The 25,557-nt window shown below is 43.2% G+C and overlaps 1 protein-coding gene across 2 annotated transcripts in view; it reads left to right on the top strand.

Annotated features, from left to right (window-relative positions):
* Positions 1-22,865, top strand: part of IMPACT (impact RWD domain protein) — a 46,536-nt gene extending 23,671 nt beyond the window's left edge. For both annotated transcript variants that reach the window (XM_067545806.1, XM_067545798.1), the window contains exons 9-11: positions 3,646-3,736; positions 17,335-17,469; positions 21,627-22,865. In XM_067545806.1, the coding sequence (XP_067401907.1) occupies positions 3,646-3,736; positions 17,335-17,469; positions 21,627-21,695 (295 nt within the window). In that variant the 3' untranslated portion in view covers positions 21,696-22,865. The remainder of the gene's footprint in view (positions 1-3,645; positions 3,737-17,334; positions 17,470-21,626) is intronic.
* The last annotated feature ends 2,692 nt before the right edge of the window (positions 22,866-25,557 follow it).

Here is a 25,557-nt window from a genome sequence, read left to right as displayed (position 1 = left end):
GTGAAAACAGTTCTTTCAGCAGAGTCCACTAATTCATTCTGAAAATACAAAGAAATAAATTGTAAATATTTTGGGACAGGAACCTCTTTTTTGTTGTATGTATCTATATGGGACCCCATCCCTGACTTAAGCACCACGGCACTATTGCAATACAAATAATAAATAAGCATGGCACCAGGGGGAAAGAAGTAGAAAGAGAAATAAATATGCACACACATATGCATGCTCACACACACAATATACATGTGCACAAAGCATGGCGAAGAGGCACATAGCATACAATATATTTAAAAACTACTTAGGAAATTTCTAAAATGAGTTTGTGCGTAGATGATCCTCGGACAACAATGTTTCATCTCATCCATGTTTTCGTGGTCAAAATCCATTTGAGATGCATGTTTTAAAGATAATCTACAATTACTTTATTGTACATATAAATAAAATAAAAAATAACACTTCCATAAACTGTTTTCCTGGCATACATTTAAATGTCCTCACTTCCATTTATTTTATTTTGATGATAAAATATTGTGGGCTGAATATTTGCCTGCAAGGTTTTGACTGTGGAAGATTATTTTATTATTTCCAGTTTTCCAAAAACACACTTGAATGGATTTGTGTTTGTTTGTTAAACTGTGTATTTTGTGTGTGTTTGTGTGAGAAACATACGCACAAGCATACATTTTACATATTCCTTACTTACACAAAAATGACATTAAAAGAACCATATTTAAGGTTTCAGGTACTGAAAAGTTAGGAAATACCAGAATTAAGGTTGCCTGTCTTCATAGTAGGGTCTGAATAGTGTGCAATAAATAAAGCCCTAGGATCACATACTGAACAATGATGATGAAACAAAATATTGAATAGCTGGTTACTAAGTGAGTACCATCCATCCTGTCTACTGAATAAAATGGATCCTGTGGAAATGATAGTATGTGATCATTTAATTAAAATCTCATAATTCACATGCACCAGAGGGATGAATTAAGGTTGCACATTAAATTTCTGCTCATCCCTGGGCTGGAACATACTCAGTGAGAATGGAATCTTCAGAGATTTTAGGTATGCAGCTCTAAGACTGAACATATGCAAACTGTGATTTTTCAAAGGCTTGTATCTTGACCAAATTTGAGGATATTTTAATAAGGATAATAAAAAAAATCCCATCCTTGACGTAAAAATAAGTCCTCTGCCAAATTTCAAGGTCATTCACCAAAGCCTGTGGACACTAGAGCTTCTCAAAGAAAAGGTCACCATACTTTTTGAATATGGACAAAGTGTATTATTCCTTAGCTTCATTTTTGGAAGCAGATGAACTATTTTGGCTGAAATTTTCCAAAAAAAAATTCAGCCTGAGGCAGATGCCTGACATGGAAAACTTCAATCCAAATGGTAAAAATTTGGTGAAGTTATAAGTAACTGAAAATAGGGTCTTATAATGGGAAGTTTTGGGCAACCTTAATAATAGGTAGAGCTACCAGCAGCCCTACCTATAATAAACTCATTTCACATAGGCTTCATATACAGTAGAACTTCAGAGTTACAAACACCAGAGTTACAAACTGACCGGTCAACCACACACCAGTCCAGATCCACATCACAAAAGCCACCATCACTACAACTGACACTAACAGGAACCCTTGTTAGCAGTTTTAGCAGAGAAGCCAATGATCCAAAACAGCATGCATGGAAACTGATTTAGACAGTTATATCTAGTGGTGGTACTACCAAGGGCAAAATGGTAACAAGAGGAGACTTGAACCACTACAAATACCACCCATGCTATCTCTATCTGTGAACAGCGGATTTCAGTTTTTACTATTGCTAATATGATACCTCTCTCCATCACTAGCTACATGCACTTTAAACAAAACAAAAATATCTTATTCTTGCTTCATATTCTTCACCTGGTGTCATAATTCTCTTCTTGTATAATAACTGAGTTTGATGTTACAAACAAAGGTTATGAAATCAGTTAGGGTAACAAATGGCATGATACCAATTGTGTGGATAATTTTATGGAACAAGACTGAGGTCACAGTCCTTTCAATATAAATCACTTGTTCCAGGGTATACAGCTCCTTGTACTGCCTGATGTGCAAACCTCTCACTCTGATACAACCTGCCACAGCGCTGTTCCTGGCTCCACAGAGCCAAAAAGTGGCATAAGGAATCTGAGTTAAATCTCAATAGTACTTTCAGACTGGCAGTGAAATCATGACTCCACTGATGTAAGAATAGTTTTGCTAGTGTTCGGGAGGCTGTGTTCACTTAAAACGCTGCTGCAGCATCTGCACCATTGTAGTGCTTCCGTGTAGACACTCACTACAGCAACAGGAGAGGTTCTCCGATCACTGTAGTTAATCCACCTCTCTGAGAGCCAGTAGCTAGGTTGATGGAAGAAGTCTTCTGTCACCCTAACGCATTTTACACCAGGTACTAAGTTTGCCTACATGCATCTCTATGTGGATTTTTCACCCCCCCTAGGAGACGTAGCTGTGCCAATGTATGTTTCCAGTGTAGATCAGTCCTGAGACTCTTTCTGATCTATAACTTCTATCTGCACTCTGATGTAACTCAGTTCTGCTAAGCCCCGTTAGGCTTGGAACCTAAGGACTTGTTGACACTAGAGTTTTTAATCCCAGGTTAATAGGTTTCATGTTAACTCGAGGTGGTTAATGCTTTTGTAAAAACAAGTATAGGCACTCCCCAAATGTTTGTTCCATGGTACAAATAAATGTTTGTGATTTACTTTAAGGCTTAGACTAGGGTAAATGACAAATGTTTGTATTCTCAAAATAAAACTCTAGTGTAGACTATTCTGCAGGGGATCCCATGTTAGGGAAAAAGGTGAGGTAAACTCTCAGCATGGACAAGGTAGATGTAGTTCTCACATGTATTTGCAGGTTGAGATAAACACTATGGAGGAATGTAGGATTTATCTGCACCAGCTAATATGTGACAATTACAACTGCTTTGTGCACACTAGAATTTTACCACGTTATTTGCTATGTGTTAGCTAACACATGGTAAAAACCTCACCTTTTTCATAGTGAAGGCAAGATGTAAGTCTTAGGCACCTTCCACATGCTGCAAGTGGACATCTGAGAGCCAGGACAAGGAACACAGGAGAGATGAGAGCTACTTTGTATTATTTGATTTAGTGTTTAAAGTCTGTTGAGCTGCATAAAGAGACTGTGGCCACACATTCTATTAGTTTGTTTTATTTTAGTCACACTAAAAAACCTGTAAATAAATTGGGAACTCCGGTGAGCGTTTTCTTTGCTTAGCTTGGGACTTCTGATGAGTTTCTGTCCAGGGGTGAGAGTTCTAGTCCTGTCAGACAGAACAGTTATCAACTGCTAATAACTCCTTAGTGACCTGGATGATATGTGAGCCAGTGTCCAAGATGTGAAAAACTATGATTTCCGTTTCCAACCTCCTGAGACATTCAGTACTACAGGTGGGCTCTTAAGAAACAGGGATCCTGTTTTCATGCAGATGTCCTTGGTAAAGAAAGTTGTTGATTACACAGTGTTTATGAAAGTTTTTGGAAACATCAGTAAATCTGTACAAATATTAAGTGACTGATATTTGATTGATATTTTTGGATTAGGTTTTAATACTGTTACTTGTTTTCAGAATATACTGTGACGACAAACAGACATTCTTACAGGATTGTGAAGATGATGGGGAGACAGCAGCAGGTGGACGCCTCCTCCATCTTATGCAGGTTAAAGGAAACAAACTTTGTCTTTTAGAGAGTTTTAAATGTGTTTTTAAAATCAGAGATCATAAATAAGGCTCACAGCTTTAAGCACTCAAGCTGATTTTAATTCTTGCTCTGTATATAGCCCTGTATATAGATTTAGTATTCTGTATATTACCTGGTTTTAAAAAAAATAGTTCTATTAGGTAGTGATAGACACACACCAACTCCCAAATTCTTCGAGTGCTTGCTCATGTCCATTCCATGCTAGGTGCGTGCCTGCCATGTGTACAATTGCGAGATTTTTCCCTTAGTGGTATCTGTAAGACCGGCTCTAGCACCCTCTGGACCCCGTGCGTCAGAACCAGTATAAAGGGGAATGTCAGCTCTGAATCCTCTCAGTTCTTTCTTACTGCCAGTGATGGTTGCCTGGAATGATCCTTCTTACTTTTGCAAGGCTTCTTTCCCAGTAATTTGGACTGTTGTCATATATTGAATGGTTATTGTAGTTAGTATATATAGTTCTTAGTGTTAGGGTATATAGATGTGTAAATAGTTGTCCCTCTCGCCAAGGGACTTTCGCCCCAGGGACTGGGCATGCCCTGGTTCCTGGGCTTCAAGCCATATGCCTCCTGAGGCAAGCCGATGCCTGTAAGTGACCCGCACTCTAGCTCTCTAAAGTGCTTTCAAGGAAACTCACATTAACGGGAAGTGCCAGAGCTGCAGGGGCTTCAGTCTGCATACTCAGAAAGAGTGTGATATAGCGAGGGCAGTAGGAGCATGGTAGAAGGGAGGTATGTAAGTCCCAGAATGCTCAGGGCTCTGTTCTCTGCAGACTAGCCAGAGTTACTAGAGGGCAATTAGGAGCATCTGAGGCCAATTAAGGCCCAGCCAGATGCCTGATAAAACTCCGCTGCTCCAGACAGACGGGGCATGAGCTGGAGGTGGAAGAATGCAGTGTTGTGTGGAGGAGCAGAGAGGAGTTTGGAGAAAGGTACAGGGCCCAGGAGGGGGAAAGCTTCCTCAAGCAGGACTGAGTTACTCCCCAGGCACAGGGGCCTGAGTAAGGAAGCCTGGCTTAGGCAGCGAGGAGGCAGGGCACGAGGAGCTGAAAGAACAGAGGGGGGAAATGAGCCCAGGGTAAAATATTACAGCTGTGAATACGGCACCAGCAGCACATAGCTGCTATACATAGGGCCCCTGGGCTGGGACCTGGAAGAGCGGGTGGGACCGGGTCCGTACCCCCCACCCCTTCCCACGGGACCACGCCGTAGGAACTATCCCCCCAGGGAGACAGGGTAACCGGTGATGCCCTGGCCCACTATGAGAGGCAAAAGCACGAGGCTCACTAGTGCGAAGCTGGCCGTTTGCTGCAACAGACATTCGTCTGAAGGCTTTACACATGGAGCCAGCCGTCAGACCAGTCTCGGAGCTGAGCTGCTCTGAAATGATGCTGAACACTTCAGGTTCTGTGAAGTGCTCCATTGGCACCATGCTCTTCCCGGCACTGTTCTCCATCACTGGTGCTGAGGAAGAAGCATAAGAAACAATGCACTGACAGAGGGCGCTCTCCAGTGCCAAAGAGGGACAAGTGGGGAGTGGCCAGCATAGTGAGACCCATGCAGGGCCATTCATCCTCCCCAGAGCCACTGTCAGCTCTGGTGACTCCACCTAGAGTGCAGAGTCTGATCCGGGACCTGCCTCCTGGGAGCAGTCATGGGACCTTGTGTCTGCAGGCCCCTTCGACTCTGGAGGCTTTCCAGGTGGCAAAGGACCTGTTGTCCCTCCTGAGCCCACTGATTCCTCAAGGCTCCCTGCCAACTAAGGTGACTGGGGATAGATGGGATAAAGGGGTGGTGAGCCCCATCATGGTACCATCCAGGGAAAAACCCTCCATGGTCCCGATGCAGTGATCTCCAGACTATTGTCAGTCACTGGTTCCCTAGTATTGTCCAAAGATGGAAGCGGATATTGCACCACCATGGTATTGGAGGGAAAAATCCTCATCAGAGTCCAAAGGAGACTTCTTTGCTCCTTCGCAGACATACCAGTACCCAGACTATGCACTGGACTTTGGTTACCATTTCCCTGGCTGGCGCATGGCCACCAGGCCACTGGCCAATGCAGTGGCAGTATTGGAATCCGTGGAGGTTTCCTCCAGTACTGGGCCCCCCTTCCCACCGCTCATGCTCCGTGGTGTCCAAAAAGCGAGCCACCATTTCTTTCCGTTTGGCACCAGATCCTGACTCCGGTACCGACCCCGGTACTGGTGTCCCAGAAATGGCCCCAATGGATGTGGTGCAGGTAGAGGAAGAGGAGGCAGCTCTTCCTCGTCGTCCCTGGACAAGGCGGTTGCAGACCCTAGGAACCTGCTCCCATTGGACAGCTTCAGGGCCCATCAAGAACTCCTGAAAAGAGTCGCTGCAAACTTGGGGCTGGAAATTGAGGAGCGAAAGTAATCTGCACACAGCCTAGTTCACATCCTGGCTGCAGCAGCTCCCTCCAGAGTGGCCCTGCCCATTAATGAAGCAGTGTTGGGGCCTGTCAGTGCACTATAGCAGACTCCTTTTTCCTCTGCCCCCTACCTCAAAAAGGGGAAAAAAGTACTATGTTCCAGCCAATGGGTTTGAATACCTGTCCTTGCATTTCACCCCCCACACACACCTCCAGGGGTCCCTGGTAGTGTTGGCAGCAACTAAGCGGGACAGATAGGGGCAGTGAAGTGCTACTCTCAAAAATTAAGAGGCTAAAAGACTGGATTTGTTTGGACACAAGGTTTATTTGACAGTTTTGTATCTCTAACCAGGAGGCCCTACTGGGGAGTTACGATTTTAACCTGTGGGACTCATTAGCCAAATTTAAGGACTCTCTGCCATTGGAGTTGAGGCAGGAGTTCATGGCCATCCTGGAGGAGGGCAAGACGAGGGCCAGGATCTCCCTCCATGCGGCTCTGGATACGGCTGACTCAGCAGCCAGGATTATGGTGTCAGCGGTCACCATGAGGCGCTGTTCGTGGCTCCAATCATAGGGCCTCCCTCATGAAGTGCAGCAGTCCCTCCAGGACCTCTCCTTTGAGGTACCTCCCTAATCTCCAAACAGATGGGATTCCATGCTTCACAGCCTTAAAGTCTTGAAGGGCACACTTTGCTCCCTGGGCTAGACAGACCTTTTGAAAATACACCTGAGGCATGCCAGCCTCGACTCCAAATCCATCCCCCCTTTTGTTTTGGGACTGCCTGTCGCCCTTCAGCCCAGCGTAGTGATATGTAGCATCGGACCGTTTGGTACTCAACACTATAACAGTCGGTTGCACCCTCCAATTTTCATCCACCTCTCCCTCCCATCCACCACCCCTGTCCCTCTTCAGGGACCTTTCTCACGATCAGCTTCTTGTTCAGGAGATGCAAGCTCTCCTATGTGTGGGAGCCATAGAGGAGGTTCTTCGAGACTTGGAAGGTTGCCTTCCTGATGGCAAAAGCCTCATCCAGAAGGGTCTCTGAGATCAAAATCCTGATGTTAGAACCTCCTTATACGGTGTTCTTCAAGGGCAAGGTCCAGCTGCGCCCACATTGGCTTTCCTAGCAAATATGATATCGCAGTTCCACAACAACCAGGACATTCTTCCTGTCTTCTTTCCAAAACCTCACAAGGCCACTGAGGAATGTCAACTCCATACATTGGATGTTAGACAGACCCTTGCCTTCTATATTGAGAGGACTAACCCCTTCTGCAAGCCTACACATCTCTTTGTACCAGTAGTGGAAAGGGTGAGAGGGCTATCATTGTCATCCCAAAGAATTTTATCCTGGATAACTGCCTGTATCGGGGCTTGCTATGAGCAGGCGAAGGTTCTGCCTCCAGCCTTTGTGACCACTCATTTCATGAGAACCCAGTCTTCGTCAGCAGCGTTCTTTGCACAAGTACCAGTCCAGGATATCTACAGAGCTGCAACATGGTCGTCGGTTCATACCTTCGCATCCCACTACGTCATCACCCAGTAGGCCCGTGATGATGATGCCAGTTTTGGGAGAGCAGTGCTGCAGTCAGCATGTCCATGAACTCCAAGCCCACCTCTGGGTATACTGCTTGTGAGCCAACTAGCATGGACTGGACATGAGCAAGCAAACGAAGAAGAAAAAACGGTTACTAACCTTTCGTCCATTCCTTGACCTATCCTTCTACTCCTGTCAGAATTACTGGCAAGAAGGATCTGAGAGGGTGTGGAGCCGGTAGCGCCTTTTATTCCAGTGCATACGCATGTGTCTCCAGAGGGCAGTACAACAGGTCCTATGGATACCACTAAGGGGAAAAGTCTCTAGCAACTGTGCATGTGGCTTGCACACATCTAGCATGGAATGGGCATGAGTAACACATCTTGAAAAACAAGTTACGAAAGGTTAGTAACCGTCTTTTCTCAGAGCATTCCTTGCAGCGTCCAGCCCCTTATCCACTGAACAGTCATTGAATTGCCAGGTCTACTGTTCCCAAAGGAACAGTATACACCAGGTTGTAAGATTTTACTTAGGACCATCACTTTGCTTAACACCACAGGAAAGCACAGTTCCCACAGGAAAGAAAAGTGTATGCGCACTTGAGTAGTAGCAATTCATAAGCTTATCTGTAGCTCTTCAGTGAGATCTCTTGACTTCCTGCTTAAACACATTTATGGCTGATAATGTAAACTGGGACATTAACTGGGTTAACCAACTTCTGCTGTTGCTGTAGTTATAATCTTCATTTGACGGTTGCAGTTTTTGCAGATTAGTATATCATTTGTAATCTAACCAGTTTCTTTTTTACGGAAACTTGATGAGGCAGGAAGTTAAACCATAAACTGTATCTATCTTTTTTTAACTTTTCTATTTTCTTATATCCTGCTCTATAGGATACTCTACCCAAAGTTACAAGGTAGACTAAATTAACCTCTACCCCTAATAGAACTGAACAAAAGTATTACTGCATGGATCACTGTGGCTGGGAGGAGGACTGGACACTATGCAGTAACTATACACCTTCAATGAGTGGCTCTTTATGGAGAAGTTTACAGACTCATTGCCTCTCGACTCCTGGTGGAGTTTTCTGGACATGTTAAAGAGGGGAAGGCAGTTTCAAAAAATTCTGCTACAGGCAGCACTGGATAGTGCTGATGTGGCTGCTAGGACAGTGTTGTCTGGGGTGGTGATGAGATGGAATTCTTGGCTTCAGGCTTCTAGACTCCCTCAGGAGGTGCAAACCACCATACAGGACCTCCCATTCAAGGGTCCAAACCTGTTCTCCTCTTAGACTGAAGATTTGCTACATAGTCTGAAGGATTCTCAAGTTGCCCTGAAGTCCTTAGGGCTCCACATGCCAGCGCTGCAAAGGAGACCGTTTAGGCCACAACCCTTGCCCTGCTTCCATTAGGGCTTGTCCAGACAGGACTCAAACCGCTGTAGGGGCAGAAACAATAGCAGACAAAGGCCCCAGAACCCTTCGTCCAGCAGGAGCTTGGACCATATAAAACAGTTCTCTGGCAACAAGCAGACCTTTCGAGGATGTGCCTGAGGACAGCGTACCATTCAGTTCCCCGGATCCACCCCTGTTATTTTCACACCATTTATTCATTTTCACAGTGCATGGTCCCAAATTACCTCGGACCTTCTTTACACTGTGAAACTGGGATATTTTCTCCAATTTTTGTCATGTCCACCCTTCCACTCTCCCTCCCCTTCCCTGTCTCTCTTCAGGGACTCATCTCATGAGCAACTCCTTCACAGGGAGGTGCAGGCGCTCCTAGAGGTTGGGGCGGTGGAAGAGGTCCCTCGGGATCTCAGAGGGAAGGGATTTTACTCCCGGTATTTCCTAATCTCGAAAGCCAAGGGATGGCTCCGCTCTATCCTCGATCTCCGAAACCTCAACATGTACATGAAGAGGTTGAGATTTCATATGGTTACCCTGGCTTCGATCATCCCATCCCTGGATCCAGGTGATTGGTACACCACCCTTGACTTGAAGGACGTGTATTTCCATGTGGCCATCTTCCCGGGCCACAGGAAATTCTTTCGGTTTATAGTTGCTCAAGTGCACTACCAGTTCACAGTCCTACCCTTCGGCCTCTCAGCGGTTCCCCATGTTTTCACCAAGTGCATGGCGGTGGTAGCAGCTTTCTAGAGGAGGAGAGGAATACAGGTGTTTCCCTACTTCGATGACTGGTTAATCAAAGGGCGAACCAGGGCTCAGGTAAAGGAGGACATAAGGTTCATCAGGACCACGTTCAACAGATTGGGACTTATCCTCATATTCTAAAATTGACTTTCATCCCCACCCGGAGGATAGAGTTTATTGGAGCGGTGCTGGATGCAGATCTAGCCAGAGCCTCCCTCCCAGAGTTCCGTTTTCACATGCTGTGGATCCTCATAGAGGACCTGAGACTTTATCTGCACAGGACGGCCTGGAGCTGTTTGAGACTGTTAGGGCACATGGCAACAGTGGTGCGATATGCAAGACTACATCTTGGGCCCTTGCAAAGCTGGTTAGCGACAGTGTACCGACCAGCTTCTCACAGCTTGGAGAGTATAGTTTCCCCCCCGCCATCAGTGCTGGAATCTCTGACCTGGTGGTGCGACCCGAATAATGTATGCGCAGGAATTCCCTTTTCGGTACCTCAGTCATCAGTATGCCTTGTAACAGATGCCTCAGTGATGGGTTGGGGAGCACTTTGGAGGAGTTAAGAACGCAAGGTCTTTGGTCCCAGTCAGACCTCCTACTTCATATCAATGTCAGAGAGTTAAGGGCTGTTGGTCTGGCCTGCCAGGCCTTTCGAGATCATCTGGAAGACAAGGTGGTATCGGTCCTTACAGACAAAACGACAGTGATATTTTATATAAACATGGTGGAGTTCACTCCTCTCACCTGTGTCAGGAAGCCCTCAGACTTTGGGACTTCTGCATCACTCGATTGATACACCTGGAGGCTTCATACCTGCCAGGGGCCTAGAACTCGCTGGCGGACTGCCTCAGCAGGTCCTTCCTCATTTATTAATGGTCCATTCATCCAGATGTGTTGAACACCATTTTCCAGAGGTGGGGAAGTTCCCAGGTAGACCTGTTTGCCACAAGGTCCAACAGGAAGTGCCTTCAGTTTTGCGCTTTTCAGAAACACAGCCCAGGGTCGATAACAGATGCCTTCCTTATCCCATGGACTGGTTAACTATTCTACGCTTTTCCACTGACCCCGCTTGTTCTCAGAGTTCTGCGAAAGATCAAACAGGACAAGGCATCGGTGATTCTGATAGCCACAGCCTGGCCTCAGCAGCACTGGTACACCTTGCTGCTCGACATTTCCATGGACAGCCCAGTCACCCTCCCACTCTTACCTGACCTTATTACACAGGATCATGGGACACTTCTCCACCTCAACCTCAGATCCCTTCATCTCACGGCCTGGAAGCTCCATGGTTAAATCCTTTGGAGCTCACTTACTTGGAGTCAGTGAGGGAGATGCTCTTAGGTAGTAGGAAGTCCTCCACAAAGGCTACCAACCAGGCTAAGTGGAAAAGGTCTCTGAGAGAGGCATCCAAGCCCATTCAGCTCCAGTCCCCACAATCTTGGATTATTTGTTGCACCTAAAACTGCTGGGTCTAGCACAGTTGTCAATAAAGGTACACCTAGTGACGATTTCTGCCTTCCACTCCTTTTGCTAATGTGAGGGTATCGTGATTCCTGAAGGGCCTAGACAGGCTGTATCCTCCTACTCATGAACCGGTCCTTCCTTGGGATCTCAGTCTTGTTCTCTCACAATTGACGGGATCCCCATTTGAACCCCTGGCATCTTGCTCTTTGTTATACTTATCCTGGAAGGTGGCGTTCCTAGTAGCCATCGCTTTGGCCAGGAGGGTCTCTGAACTTGGGGCACTCACATGGGGGCCACTGTACACTGTGCTTTTAAGGACAAGGTTCAACTCCGTCCCCATCCAGCTTTCCTGCCGAAGGTGGTATTCCGCTTTCACTTAAACCAGGATATTTTCTACCGGTCTTCTGTCCGAAGCCCCGTGCTGACAGTTGGGAACGTAGACTGCACTCCCTGGACGTCAGAAGGGCTTTGGCCTTTTATATAGAGAGAACCAAACTATTCAGAAAGACCATCCAGCTTTTTGTGGTGCTGGCAGAAAGGATGAAAGGTCTTCCATTCTCTTCCCAGAGAATCTCTTTGTGGATTACCTCATGCATCAGGGCCTTCTAAGACTTGGCCAAAGTACCAGTTCCTAAGCTGACGGCCCATTTGACGAGAGCCCAGGCCTTGTCGGCAGCCTACCTGACTCAGGTCCCGATTCAAGACATCTGCAGAGCAGCCACGTGGTATACCATGCATATGTTCACTTCTCATTATGCAATCACTCAACAAGCCAGAGATGATGCAGTGTTCGGAAGAGCAGTGCTCCAATCTGTAGTTTGATAAGCGACCCCAACTCCTTGGTCTGGCTTGGGAGTTACCTACTTGAAATTGACATGAGCAAGCACTCGAAAAAGAAAAGACAACCCTGCCCACCCCTCTGTCTGAGGAGGCAGAGGGCCAGCAGACCCCTATATAGAGCGCCATAGCGGCGCAACTTCAGGGGGCACCAGAGCTGACCCTGTGGGTACTTCTGAGGGAAAACTTTCCGGTGGACTGTGCACGTGGCGCGCACACACCTACTTGGAATGAACATGAGCAACACATCTCGAAGAACACCAGTTACAGGTAAGTAACCGTCTTTTCTAGTAATATGATCAGTGGATGTGTGGTCTTTTCTTCTGTAGGACTCTTATCATGTCTAAGATAAAATAAAACCACTTCAATCAAGATAATACCTTCCTGTTAGAAGAAACAATATTTTAGACACACTTTTTAGACTTAAAACATAGAGTGCTCAAAAATTTCCTAATGCCATTTGGCATCTTGCTTACTATGTACAATTGATATCCATAGTTGCTTTGCTAGAGTTAATTAATTTGAGCTCAGAATTGATGTGTAAATATATTGTGAAACATGAACTCTATTGAAATTGTTCCAACCCTTCTTTTCTAAATATTCCCTTAATTCTTCTTTGTTCTGGAATTTTTATTTCATTTTTGTTTCCACATACAAAGACAGAACAATTTGACAATATTTTTACAATTACATAAATCAGGTTTCTCAGTACAAATTTCCATATATCTGTAAAACATATTTATCTGGGCTAGGTAGTGGTAGTTTAGCTGTTGCAGGTGAACTTGTGTTGGAACTCATGCGTCTCCGTATACATTTTCCTTTGGACAAATTTCAGTTTTATGCCTATGTTGGAATACTGTAACTACTGAAGTTCATGGAGTTACACCAAGGATGAATTGGGTTAATTATATTGATCATTATGTGCAATTTGGTCTTTGAATTTTTAAAGGAACTGTAAGGGCCACGGGTCTTGAAGTGGGTTCTACTGGTTCCCAAGCAGCCTGCACACACTGGCTGCCATAGGGCAGTTCACCTAGAACTATGGGAATTAAGGGGCTAGGAGGACTCCGACCCCCTCCCAAAGGAACTGCCCATAAGGATCCTGACTGGAGATGATGACTAACCTCACTGATTGGCCTGACCATAACTGTTTAAACCAGAAGGAGGCACAGGAAGTTATCCGAGCAACTGAGAGACTTCTTGATTGGCTGCTACACAGGACCTCACTCTTGCTTGATCCTTGGTTTCTGATTCTGGCTCGGACTCTTGGCTTGCACACTGGCTCCGACCACTAGCTCTGACTACTCCTGCTCCAATCACTAGGTCAGACTGCTCATATTCCAGTCCTGACAGCAACTCTGGCTTGAAATTCCAAAGGGGCCTAAGGGAGTTAGTTCCTCAGATCTCTGAAATTTAATGGAAATTAGGCACCTAAGTACCTTAGGCTCCTTTGAAAAACCTATCTTCAGTCTTTACAAAATTTTACTCTTTCTTATGAACAGTTGACATTTTAGCATCCAACATTTCACTTGAAACTTTGATATAAACATTTTGTTCTCATAGTTATTAAGATGAGCATATTTTAACTTAAAATCTAAAGCTATCAGGAAAATCATAGCAGGAAATATGCATTGCTACTCTGTAAAAATCAAGCTTTGTAAAGTTTAACCACACCTTACATTTCAATTCAGCCTGAACTGTAAAATTTTGTACTTGGAAACAAAGCCCTTTATGAAATCAAGCATTCTAAAGCAAGAAGTTGTACTCATCAAATAAAGTAATACCATAAACACTAGAGAGAAGAAAGACCAAATATGTTAGTCTTCTTCCTGGTTTTAAAAAACCTAAACACCCCACAAAGTCAGCTGTTACATGCAGTTCAGTTACTGGACCTAAATAAAAACTTTGCATAGAAGAACACTGGCATGTTTGCATTGTTGTGGAAGTAAAGTATATACCTGAGACCTTCTTTTCAGGTGTTTGTGAAATTCTTCCTTAGCCATGCCTAGCTGAGGAACAAGTGCATTTCTACAGGAGCAAGTGAAAATTGTATAACTTACTTTAGCTAGTAATACACATTGTGGCCTGGGTGTGGATGGTGGGCAGTGTTTCAATTAATGCATACCTATCAGCGTTTGAAAGTTCTTCTTTGAGTAGATGCACTGGGGAAAAAGTCTCAGAAGACTAATAGAGACCTCTCCATTTCTTATGGAGACTCTTCCCCCTCTTCCAGGAAAATCATGGACTGGCATGGTGCTAGCACTGGTGTGTGGGATAGTGTGGGGCATCTAACCACTCTTTGTTACCACGCAGGGAGGTCAGAGATCCTGTACTGGAGACTCCGGTTTCAGCTCTGGGGTGACCATTGAGTCCGGTGCCGACAAGGGTGCTTCCAGCACCGGCTGTTTCTATTCTGGCAGTGTACCAGGCGACAATTGACATCTTCTGCTTTTCCATCCTGATCTCTCTCTTGGTCCAGGACTTTTGTCAGGGCTATGTTGTTTTTAGCCAAGTTGGCTGGTCAGGCTGCTGAACCTTTGGGTCCATTGGCACTGTACCCTGATGTTGCCTTTCCACGGTCTGTGGAAGTGAAGCTGGCATCAGGCTCGGCCCAAGGGATCTCCTCAGCACCAGAAAACCCCTTGGCTCCATTGCATTTGGCTCTGCCAATGTTACCATGGTGGCTCTCACCACCCTCCTTTTCAGCACTATCAGCTGACTTCAGGGTTGACATTGTTCCTGGCACTGGGAACAATGGCAGCATATTCAGTTCTGGCAGTACCAATTCCACTGTTGGTGCCAATCCCTTCATTGTTTTGGGCCACAGATGAGTCACTCCAGTTATTTGTCCCCTCAGGGCTTTATCCTTGGAAACCCAAGGCTCCTTGGCACTGAGGTCAGGATCTTCCTCCCATTCTCCATCATCTGTCCCACACCAGGGGCCATTTATGGAACACAATGGGTACCAGGATTGGCCCTTCTCTTGTGGTCAGGATAGGAGTCCCTGGCTTAGTACTTACTGGCCACCAGTGCCATATTCTTATGCCCAGTGGTCTCAATGGCATGCTCCTTGGTCATGGTGGTCACACTCCTCAGCTCGCTCTAATGTGAGATCACTGGGCAGGTCGGTGGCGGGGTCCGTTGATCCACTTCAGGTTCAGGCACTAGTGAGCCTTCCCCCTGTGAGGCCTACAGAGTCGTCCCTTCCACTAGTCCAGGAGCAGGATCTGGCCTTGGCACAGTTAACCGCTTCTTCTTCATCCCTGGCTGATTTGGCAGTGCCTGATTCTTCCTTTCCTTCACTGCCTGAGGATTTCAAGGCACTTTGTGGTATGTGGGTGCTTCCCTGGACGTTCAGGTGGAGTTCCTGCATGAGAACATCCATAAGTTGTTGGATATCCTGCAGCCATCTGCTCCTGGAAGAGTGGCCCTTCCTATTAATAATGCGCTCCTACAGTCTGCAAAGGTTCTTTGGCACACACTGGTGTCGGTACTGCAAAGTGTATAGAGAAACACTACTTTTTCCAGTGCAGGAATTTGAGGGCTTTTAGTCCCATCCAGTCCCAAATTCTCTGGTCACAACTGTGGTCAATGATAGAACCTGGCAGGGCAGATTTAAGTCCACTCCTAAAGACAAAGACTCTAAAAGGATGGACTTAATGGGTAGGAAGATTTACACCTCCTCTTCCCTGCAAATGCAGATTGCAAACCAGCAGTCATTATCCAAATATGACTTAGTAAATTGGACAGCTATGTCTAGGTTTGCAGACCAGCTGCCTGAAACCTCCAGAGAGGAATTTCAGGCATTCATCATCAAAGTCTGCTTGATGGCCAAGACATTACTGCAGTCTGTGTTGAACGTTGTGGATACTTTGGCTAGAGTTATGGCCTCCACAGTGAGCATAAGAAGAGCATCCTGGGCTGCAGAATTTGGGCATTGCTCCCAATGTGCAGCAGGCTATAGAGGATTTGCCTTTCGGCAGCTGGGTGCTCTTTTTGAACAAGATGGACAAGACTCTGCACACCTTCAAGTATTCTACGGCCACCCTACGTTTCTTGCGGGTGTATATACTGACAGAACAAAACAATACCATCCACAGCACAGCGTTGGGCAGCCTTTTCCTCCCTCGAGACAGCTGCAGTGCACCCAGAAAGGGGTGTAGGTCCCAGAGGAGGAGGCATTCAGGTCTGGGGTTTGGCCAATCAACATGCCCTCCCCCGGCATCCCCAGCAGCCATTTTGATTCCTTTGTCTAGAGCAGTGGTCTCCGACCTTCCTGTGCTGTTAATTCAGCCTCCCATGTCCCTTCCTCTCCATCCCCAGCTCCTCATGCAGAATTCCAGTGCACCCTGCACCTTGCACCCTGTGGTCCGTTTCTTGCATCTCACTGCATGGCTGCTTCAGTTTTACTATTTATTTCATTGTTTGTAGTAGATATTCTCCATCATTTTAATAACTGTATATAGTATCTTTCATAAAATTCACAGAGCTTTGCATACCATAATGTTCCATGTGCCTTAATAGATATGTAAGTTTTGAAGGAATCCTTAAAACTAGTGCATAATTGAAATGTGGTTTAACTGAAAGAAATGAAGTGACTGAAAATAAAGAGGGAGCCAGGAACCTGCAGATCTTTCTCTTTCTGTCTGAGTGGAGAGATGTAAGTCAAGTCCTCCTCACCAGACATGCAGGGTTATTTTTTCATGGTGGGAAGAGAATCTAATTCAGACCTGAAGTCCTCCTTACCCTTCATGTCTTCTCCATGTGCTACTGTTGCTACTCTGCAAGAGACAACAGCCCTGGCCTGGAGCATTTCTGAGAAGCATTCACCTGGACTATCTCCACTTGCATGCTCTGAGGCTGCAGCCTACCAGGGTCTTCAGAGCACCAGCCCAAGATGGTTACCTACCCTAACCTCTCCCCCCCGAATATTTCAAGGTAAAGTTAAAAATGTAGAATGATGGTCTGCTCATAGGGCAAGGATTCAGACCTTTAGTAACTAAAAATACACAATATTTAAAAATAATATATGTGAGTCAATAAGTATCCCTTTAATAATATCTGCAAGTACCTTTGGGAAAGAAAAAGCTTTCATTGTACAAAAGAAACTAGTTTTACTGTTGACTTGTGTGTTTATCGATTGACAATAATTTGTTTTGTTTTTTTAAAAACAGATTTTGAATGTCCGTAATGTTTTGGTTGTGGTATCCCGCTGGTATGGAGGTATCCTGCTAGGACCAGATCGCTTTAAACACATCAACAATTGTGCCAGAAATATACTAGTGGAATACAATTACACAAATTCAGCTGTAAGTTATTACTGATAGATTGACAATGTCAATATCTAAACATATAGGGCCATGTACTCAATTTGTGTAACTTGTCATAGCTCAGCTGAAGTCAGTGGAACTGTGACAGTTTACACCAGCTGAGGATCTGCTCCATGACTACCTTTGAGCGCAAAACTAAACCTAGAAGGTTGATAAAAAAGATTCCTTAACAATTTTTTTCCTTATTAAGACACCATAAACTCCCCGTTTGTTTTCTTACTTTGGAATTTTCCCTTGTGTTACATAGTTTTGGTTTTATTACTTGTTACATGTAAAAGTAATAAAAGACAAAAATGTTAATTTGTAAATACCTGACTGTTTTACATGGCTAAAGTCTATGGCGTTAGAGGTCCCAAGTTCGGAATGTGCCCGATAACCGAATTCATGATAGGCACTGTCAGAGTCACAAGACATATCCTCAGATGACCCACACATTGAGTGAGGCCAAATTCTAGTCCCATTGAAGTCACTGGAAGCTTTGGCATTAACTTCAAAGAGGTCGGGATTTGGTCTGATATTCAGCGTTTTTTTTAAACCTCTTTTGTTTTGATACGCTGTGTGTATCTCAGGTTATTTAATTACAGTGAGGTGTTTCAGGAATGATACAGTTCACTCTGCACTGATTGTACAATTCAAAAATTTAGATGCTTTATTGAAGAGAAAGCGGCTCTCAAAAGAAATTACTTACATGTACAGAAAAACATGTAAACAAAACAATAAAACACCAAACTTTCCCCTTTTTAAAACTAGACTAGAAGAGGGGACATCAAGAACAAAGAAGAGACTAAGGCTATGTCTACACTGACAGCGACAAAGTTGCCGCCGTCAGATCGACTTACCTGGATCGACTGAGTGGTCAGTGAAGACCCGCTCAGTCGATTCAGAAGTCGACACTATTAATCCACCCCCGCAAGTGGCATAGCGCTGTGTCGACGGGAATGTGGTTCCTGTTGGCACAGTGCAGTGAAGACGGCATGCAGAACAGAAGCACAGCAGTCGACAGGAGTTACGCAAATTTTCTGCGTAGTTTGCATAACTCCCGTCGACTGCCACTGAATCACTGGGGTAAGTGTAGACCAAGCCTAAGGGTAAAATTTTCAAAAGCAGCTAAGTGGATTGACTGGGACTTAGGCTCCTAAATCACTTAGATGCTTTTGAAAACGTTCACCTTAAGGCACTATACAATGCTTATATAAACACTTTTACAGCTTGCTAACAAACCACCCTCGTGGTGTTGCTCTCAAGTCTATGGTGAAACTATTCCCTCTTCTATGTCTTCCCTTAATTGCCCATTCCTGCTTGGGATAGAATCCCAGCAATCAAACATGTGGTTTTAAGTAGCCTTCCAGAGTAATATTCCAATTTGGGCATTACTCCTAACAGAGCTGTGAGAAGAGAGTAAAGTTGGGCTTGTGGTTAAAGTATCTAATTTGAAGTCTGGTTGTCTGGTCCTAGCTCTGCCGCAGATTTCCTGTGTGGCCAGAGGAAAGTTTTTTAAACTTTCTGGGTTTTGTTTTCCAATCTGTAAAATTCAGATAATAATTCTTACTTATGTAATACATTGTGTAAGCAATAGCACTGCTCAAACAGGATGAATTAATATTTGCAAAGTACTGAAATAGAAGTTACGTATAAATACTAAATAATATTAAAATTATAGTCTCTAATTTTTCCAAACAAACCAGAGATGGAAACGTCAAGTTCCCTCCCTCTGACACCTCACCATTCATGCCTGCTTCTCCTGTCTCTTAATGCTTCTCTTCCCTTCCTCCTCTTCATGCTAGAAAATACAAATCATGTTTATATATATGCCTGTATGTATATAATATTTAATTGCCAACTCTAAGATGGTTCAGACACTTGGAACTAATTGTTTAAGGGATACTTTAAAAATCACATTTTTGCATGAAAATTTTCTCCTACTTTTGATACAGAGTACATCTAAGATGGTTATAACTGAAAGAGATAAACAGAAAAGGAGGGAAGAATATTCTTTTTTCCTTTGTGCATTTCACAGCACTTTGTGTATATTCAGTTTCACTGTTTCCCTATATAGTCAGTTATTTTCTCTTTTGTGTGTGTTGTGGATTGTTCACGCAGCAATGGGAGAGAAAAATGTTTTTAAAAATTAGAAAATGTGATTGTAAAACAAAAAAATCATCCTTAGGCAGTCAGGATTAGTATCAGAAATTACTTTTAACACATTTTTAAAAAAATAACTTCATTTCAGATTGACTTAGTTCCTTTTAAAGTGTGTGTAATTTGATCTATTTTGTAGACATTAACATCATTCAGTGAAATATTTGTCAAATGAATGCTAAATATATTAGTAGTGTAGATAGCAATTGTGTCTATGGTTCTTGCAAAAGTGTTCTTTTTTGCCAATTGTCTTCAGTGTAGCAATCAGGATGCAAACATACTCTGTAATGTGTTCCAACAATGGATTTACCTGTTTGATTTTAAAAGCTAGTTTCCAGTAAGGGATCAAAGACATTTTGTAAATAATACATGAAATGTGAGAATTGCATGCCAATAGGAAGGCAGCAGGTTTTTACAGCAGGTGCAGATGTGTTTGATATTTATGCCAGAAACTGGAGGCCCTGCAGTAAGCTTGTAAACACTGTGTTGATTTGGACAGGGCGACAGTTAGAGACAGACACCATAATGTGGTTAAATGTGGAGGCTGCATTTTTATTAACAACTAACAACAAACAACTAACAAACTAGGGTAAGCCAGCCCACAATACACCCCAATGTACTATAAAGCTAAGAGTGAGAGTGAAGGCCTGCCAGGGGACCCAGACTGAAAGCCAGAGTCCTGACCCCCCCCCTTTCCTCCATGCTGGAGGTAGGAGAGGTGAGTTGAGGGGAGCCACAAGCTCCATGAGACAGAAGCATACCCCCTCATTGCTCCCTGAAAGTTCTCAGGACCAATTCCTAAGCAGTCTGCTGGGTTTAGGGCCTTTAATTGGACCCTTCCTAATCCATCAGCCACACCAAAGTTGTAACTGTTGTAATTTAAATCTCCCATAAGGAGACCTCCAGGATGCCATGTGGAAGGTGAAAACACTCACACAGCAACTTGCAAATAATTTCACCATGTGGGGAAAAAAATCCCTTTCAGACCTGACAGTCAACTTACCTCTTGGCATCATAGGAGATTCAGCGTTAGTACCTTAAATGTGGGGCTGAAACAGAGAGCCTGCAATAGCTTCCTCGCTTGGGAAACAAACCTTGTCACTTCCTTCCTCCTTGCTGCACCAGATGGGAGCCAATCATCCAGCCCTGCACCCCCCTCCTCCATCCATCTACCAAATGGCAGCAAGAGAGAGTGGGTCATACCCCACACTTTGGACACAGATGCAACATGTGCAGCTTTTAGGAAGGGGTAGAGGAAAAAGGGAGAAGAGTTAAGCATCATCTTCAACCCACCAGAGGTGAAGTGGGAGAGGAAGTGAAAGCAAAGGAGCATGTGGAACGCTGCCTCAGCTGCTTCAAGCTTGAGCTATGTCTCTACTGCTCCCAACCCCACAAAAACCCTTGCTGGCTATCGGGCTGAGCACTTTATTTCTCTTAAAATAATAGCAGTGTTTTTGATCCTGAATGCAAGATAGAGAAGCACACGTTGGTCCTGATCCTGTTGTGTTACTCCTGATTAACACCAGTGTAATTTCAATGAAGTCACACCAGTGTGAAGTTATTTATTACATCTATCCCTATAGCTCTCCTCCTTAGTATTTGGTATGCCTGTTGGGGCCGTGCCCAGAGGCCCCAGTTAGATTCAGTGGTTCATTTGGTTAGTTGCTGTACAAACACAGAGGAAGATAGGTCACTGCTCTGAAGAGTTTAACTGTTGTTAGTGGAATATGAGAGGAATTATTGCCCTAGGAACATAAAGGTTTTAGAGTTGCTCAAGACAAAAATTTACTGAATAAGAAAGTTAGCTTGTTAAATATTATACAAGTCTGAATGATCACAAAATCTCTGAACTATGAGTATTTTAAACTGATCACACTATTAAATGGAGTGTAGTGAGTGACTTCAAAAGAATGTTAATGCACAGACGAGCAGGGTTATCTTTACTAGAAAGGAAGAGATTACTGAAATCATATTTGTGTGATTTTTTTTTCTTTCAGGAAGAATCATCTAAACAATTGGGAAAGAACAAAAGAGTAAAAAAGGACAAGAAGAGAACTGAACATTAATTCATTTAAAAATACCTTATAAAAAGTTTAGCTTGCACATATTTATATTAAATTAAACATGAATAATAAACTCTTTTGCAGAAAAGATCCTCAGAAATATATAATGATGTGTCTTAAAAAAGACTTTATTCAGCAGAAAATTCAACAAGGGCATATAAACCTTTTCCTTCATTTCTGTGGTTACCTCAGCTGTTTTGGAATGGAGAGCTTAAACAAATGAGTTTTCCATTCTGTCATACATGTAAACTGTGTCCTGTGCATATCCAGAACCATTTTTTTTGTCAACTATAGTTGATTCAGGCAGAACATGGATTAACTGTCCTCTATCCCATCAGGTCATAAGTCAAAGGCCTCTCTTGGACTGGGACACGGTCAGCAGAGCTCTTCACTATTGGAATGAGGGCATTAAAACTTTTGTAAAGGAGATGGTCTTTTAAAGCTTCTGTACCTGAGGGAAAAAAGCATATGGCATATTGCTAAATTGCCTTGGAGAGGTTCTCTTGTGTATTTAACCTTGAGCATCTAGTTCTGGAGAGTCTGCTTGATGACTCAAAAACCATCAGGAAGAAAAAAAGAAAAGGTGGCATTCCACAGAATATAAAGGAGTGACACTGTCAAACAATTGAAAATTTTGTTGCATGAGTGTCAGGCTGAAACCGCTTTAGGTGAGATGCCCTAAAATTGCAATAGCCAATGTTTTGGAAACAGGAAACAGCAGTTTTGAAATCATGCATTGCATCTAATAATGAATATTATTAAATATATCAGGTATCTATGCTGGTGGTTCTGTTTTGTTAGTTGTGTAGAATCTTTATTGCCAGTAACTTTTCCTCTCTCATATAACTTCCAGAATTCTCTCTACTAGCCTACAAGTTTAGGCCTTGATCCCTGCAAAGGGAATCAGTGGGATTCCTCTTTTGCATTAAGGACCTGCCTGGACCAGGATCTTAGGATTTTTTCTCTCTCTTTCACTTGTAGGGATGTACTCAATGATCTAAGGGTCTTTTTCATCATAACTTTTACAAGCTTTTAATTGCTAGGGTAGATACTTTCTATTGAATTCTAACAATAAAGCTATTTTCTTAAGCTTGATCCAGACTAGAAACTTATAGTGGTATAGTGATGGCAGATGTATGATTTTTTTTAAAATGGCATTTATATATCAGCAAAAACTTTACTGTAGATGTAGTTTTACCAGCCAAAAACGTGCTTGTGACAGTATAGTTTATTTTGTTCACCAAACAGGTATAAAATATACCAGAAAAAGCACTTTTTTGCTGATATAACTTGGATCTAGCCTTAGGAGTTGTTGGTATAGTTATACCTACAAATATTTTCTAGCGTGGACTTGGGCTGATTAAACTAGTTACTCCAGAATGTCACGCAGTAATGGAGAAATCTCATAATATGTTCAGTCACACTAAAGTTACAGACAAGTCATCTAATAGCCTGATTTTCAAAAGAACCTAATACCCCCGGATCCCTTTGTAGCTGTTTAGTTATCATACAGATGGATTAATTTAAAGCCAAAATATTGTCCTTTACTTCTGGTGAATTGTTGACAAATATTCCCAATATTCCAGTATTTTCATCAGAGGTAGTAATTGCCCCAATTATTTTAAGTAAAAACAGGTTGGGCTTCAGATATTCTACTACAAACACTATCGATTTTAGTCCTATAATTATATGTATTTGTTTCATTCACTCCTTCTAAAATGCACACTTGAGTCTATGTTTTCAAAAGTGACTAGTGATTTTGAGTGTCTTGAGTTTTTAGGTGCCCAACCTGAGATACCTTAAAAGGGTCCGATTTTCAGAAAATGCTGATCAGTTGCCCTATAAAAAGCAAATCCTTTTCTGCAATGTCAAGTCAAGCAGCCAAAAATTGAGGAACCCAATCCCATATCACTTCTAAAAACTTGGTCAATGTTTCTTCTAAAATAAACTATAACAGATCAACATTCAAGTTGAAGGAGATTGGGAAGCAGAATAGCAAAGCTAAGAGACTTGAGAACCCTTAGGAAAAGATGGACATGGAAGTCTCTAGTTTAGAGCTGTTCAACTACTAAAAATGATTTTGCAAATATTTTAGTGAATAAATGTGGAAACTTTGCTAAGTTGTTATTCATGGTATCATATGGTTTGTTGTTTGAATACCTTGACCAATGTTAGTTTATTTATGAAGATGTTAGAGAATCCCAAAAGTTTCATGAATTTTAGCCCAAATAATTATTCAGCTGAAAACTCAAATAAATGTTGTTTGCTATTTATTTTCCCATTACAAAAGTTTGTCAACCACTCAGTGAGCAAATATAATCCCATTTAAATCAGGTGGCTAATAACATATCACTAAGAGCAAATATTCAAAATGACAGTTTGCATAACCCATCTGTGCGTTGTGCTGCAAGACCCCTCTGTGCCAATTGACAGAGAATAGATGAGTTGTTACAGTAGCTAACTACTGATTTTTGCCTCTAGCTCAAGCTGAAGCAGCTCATGCTTTTAGCTCTAGATGCCCCCAGTTCAATCCCCGATGTGTCACCTCTCTGAGGGCGGCCATCACGTTTGTATTTGTTTCTTCTGCAAGAAAGTTAGCTGCTGGCTACCTACCTATTCTTCTGGACTGATTGGTTTGATAAATTACGTACTCTTCTTTTTATTTATATGTGTTTTTCTAATTTAAAACTTCCTTGATTCTGAAAACCTTTTGCTTGTTGCTTTCCACAAGACTAACAGAGGGTTATTTTGCAACAAAGCATTTGAGTAGCTTTTTGTTCCAAACAGTGAGAGAAATGCTCCAATGTACCTTACAGACAAAGAGCTGATGTTCCCTGTGATACTTTGGACTGTTGGCAGACCTTCAAGGGGGCTTTGCTCAATCATTTGGTTGCATACAACTGTCTTCATTGTCCTTTAAAGCATAGAAGGGCAGCATAGATTAGACATCAAAAATCTTAGGATTGATGTAGATATCAAGGCCACTGAGATATGTCTGAGGTGTTTTGTGACACCAAGTACATGAAACTTCATGCTCTGTTACGTGAAACACAGCAGATGTGTAATACATATCATGTGCCTCATCCCTTTATGCCTATTTGTGCCTTTATGGCTGCCTTTGGGACCTGGCTTATTAACATACCAAAGAAGCATCAAGAGGCCAAGGAATAGTTGCTATGGCTTTTTCAGGAACATGGCTACAAAATGATTTACTGCTGTAATTCAACTAGAAGATACAGGTGCTCTGGAATCTGATAGAGAGAACTATACAAAAAGTTGGGTAGCCACGCTTCCCCTGAAGTAGTCTGTCTTGCTGCAAATGGGCCAATGTACTCTGAGGCTACAAGCTACTCATCAGAAAAGCCACAAGGCCACATCCTACGTGTGGTCACAGTGTGTAAAATTACACTGCCTCAGCTGTTCTCTGTTGACCTCTTTCATGACGCATTCTAGCGTTGGAAGGAGTGGTATGTTCATTGAAATCTGACACTGAAGACGTGTATGGCTTTCAAGGATACTCTGCTGGATTACATCTTGTATAACTGAGAATGTGTTATTTAATTCAAATTTAATGTGCTAGTAAATTCTAGATTGGTGTGAGTTTGGATTAATAAATTATAGGGGACCTTTCTAGCTATGATCGTCTATTAGTTTTTATAGCTCTGATGTCATCCACCTTCTGGTGATTTTGAAATGTGGCTATAGGCAATAAAAGGCACAGTTGTGGTCTGTAGTATGCACCCATTCAGAGGAGTAAGACACCCTCTTCTGATGAGGAGAGAGCAGTCTCTGCAAGGCTGTTTTTCTCCCCATTCCATGGAGATGAACAGGGAGGGGATTTCACTCTGCTCCCTCCATGCCATCT

The sequence above is a fragment of the Emydura macquarii genome, unplaced genomic scaffold (assembly GCF_026122565.2).
Source record: "Emydura macquarii macquarii isolate MOO-44397 ecotype Brisbane River unplaced genomic scaffold, CSIRO-AGI_Emac_v2 contig_212, whole genome shotgun sequence".
NCBI classification, from domain to species: domain Eukaryota; kingdom Metazoa; phylum Chordata; order Testudines; family Chelidae; genus Emydura; species Emydura macquarii.
The sequence above is the reverse complement of the archived record's forward strand: the minus strand, read 5'-3'. Positions and strand labels throughout refer to the sequence as shown.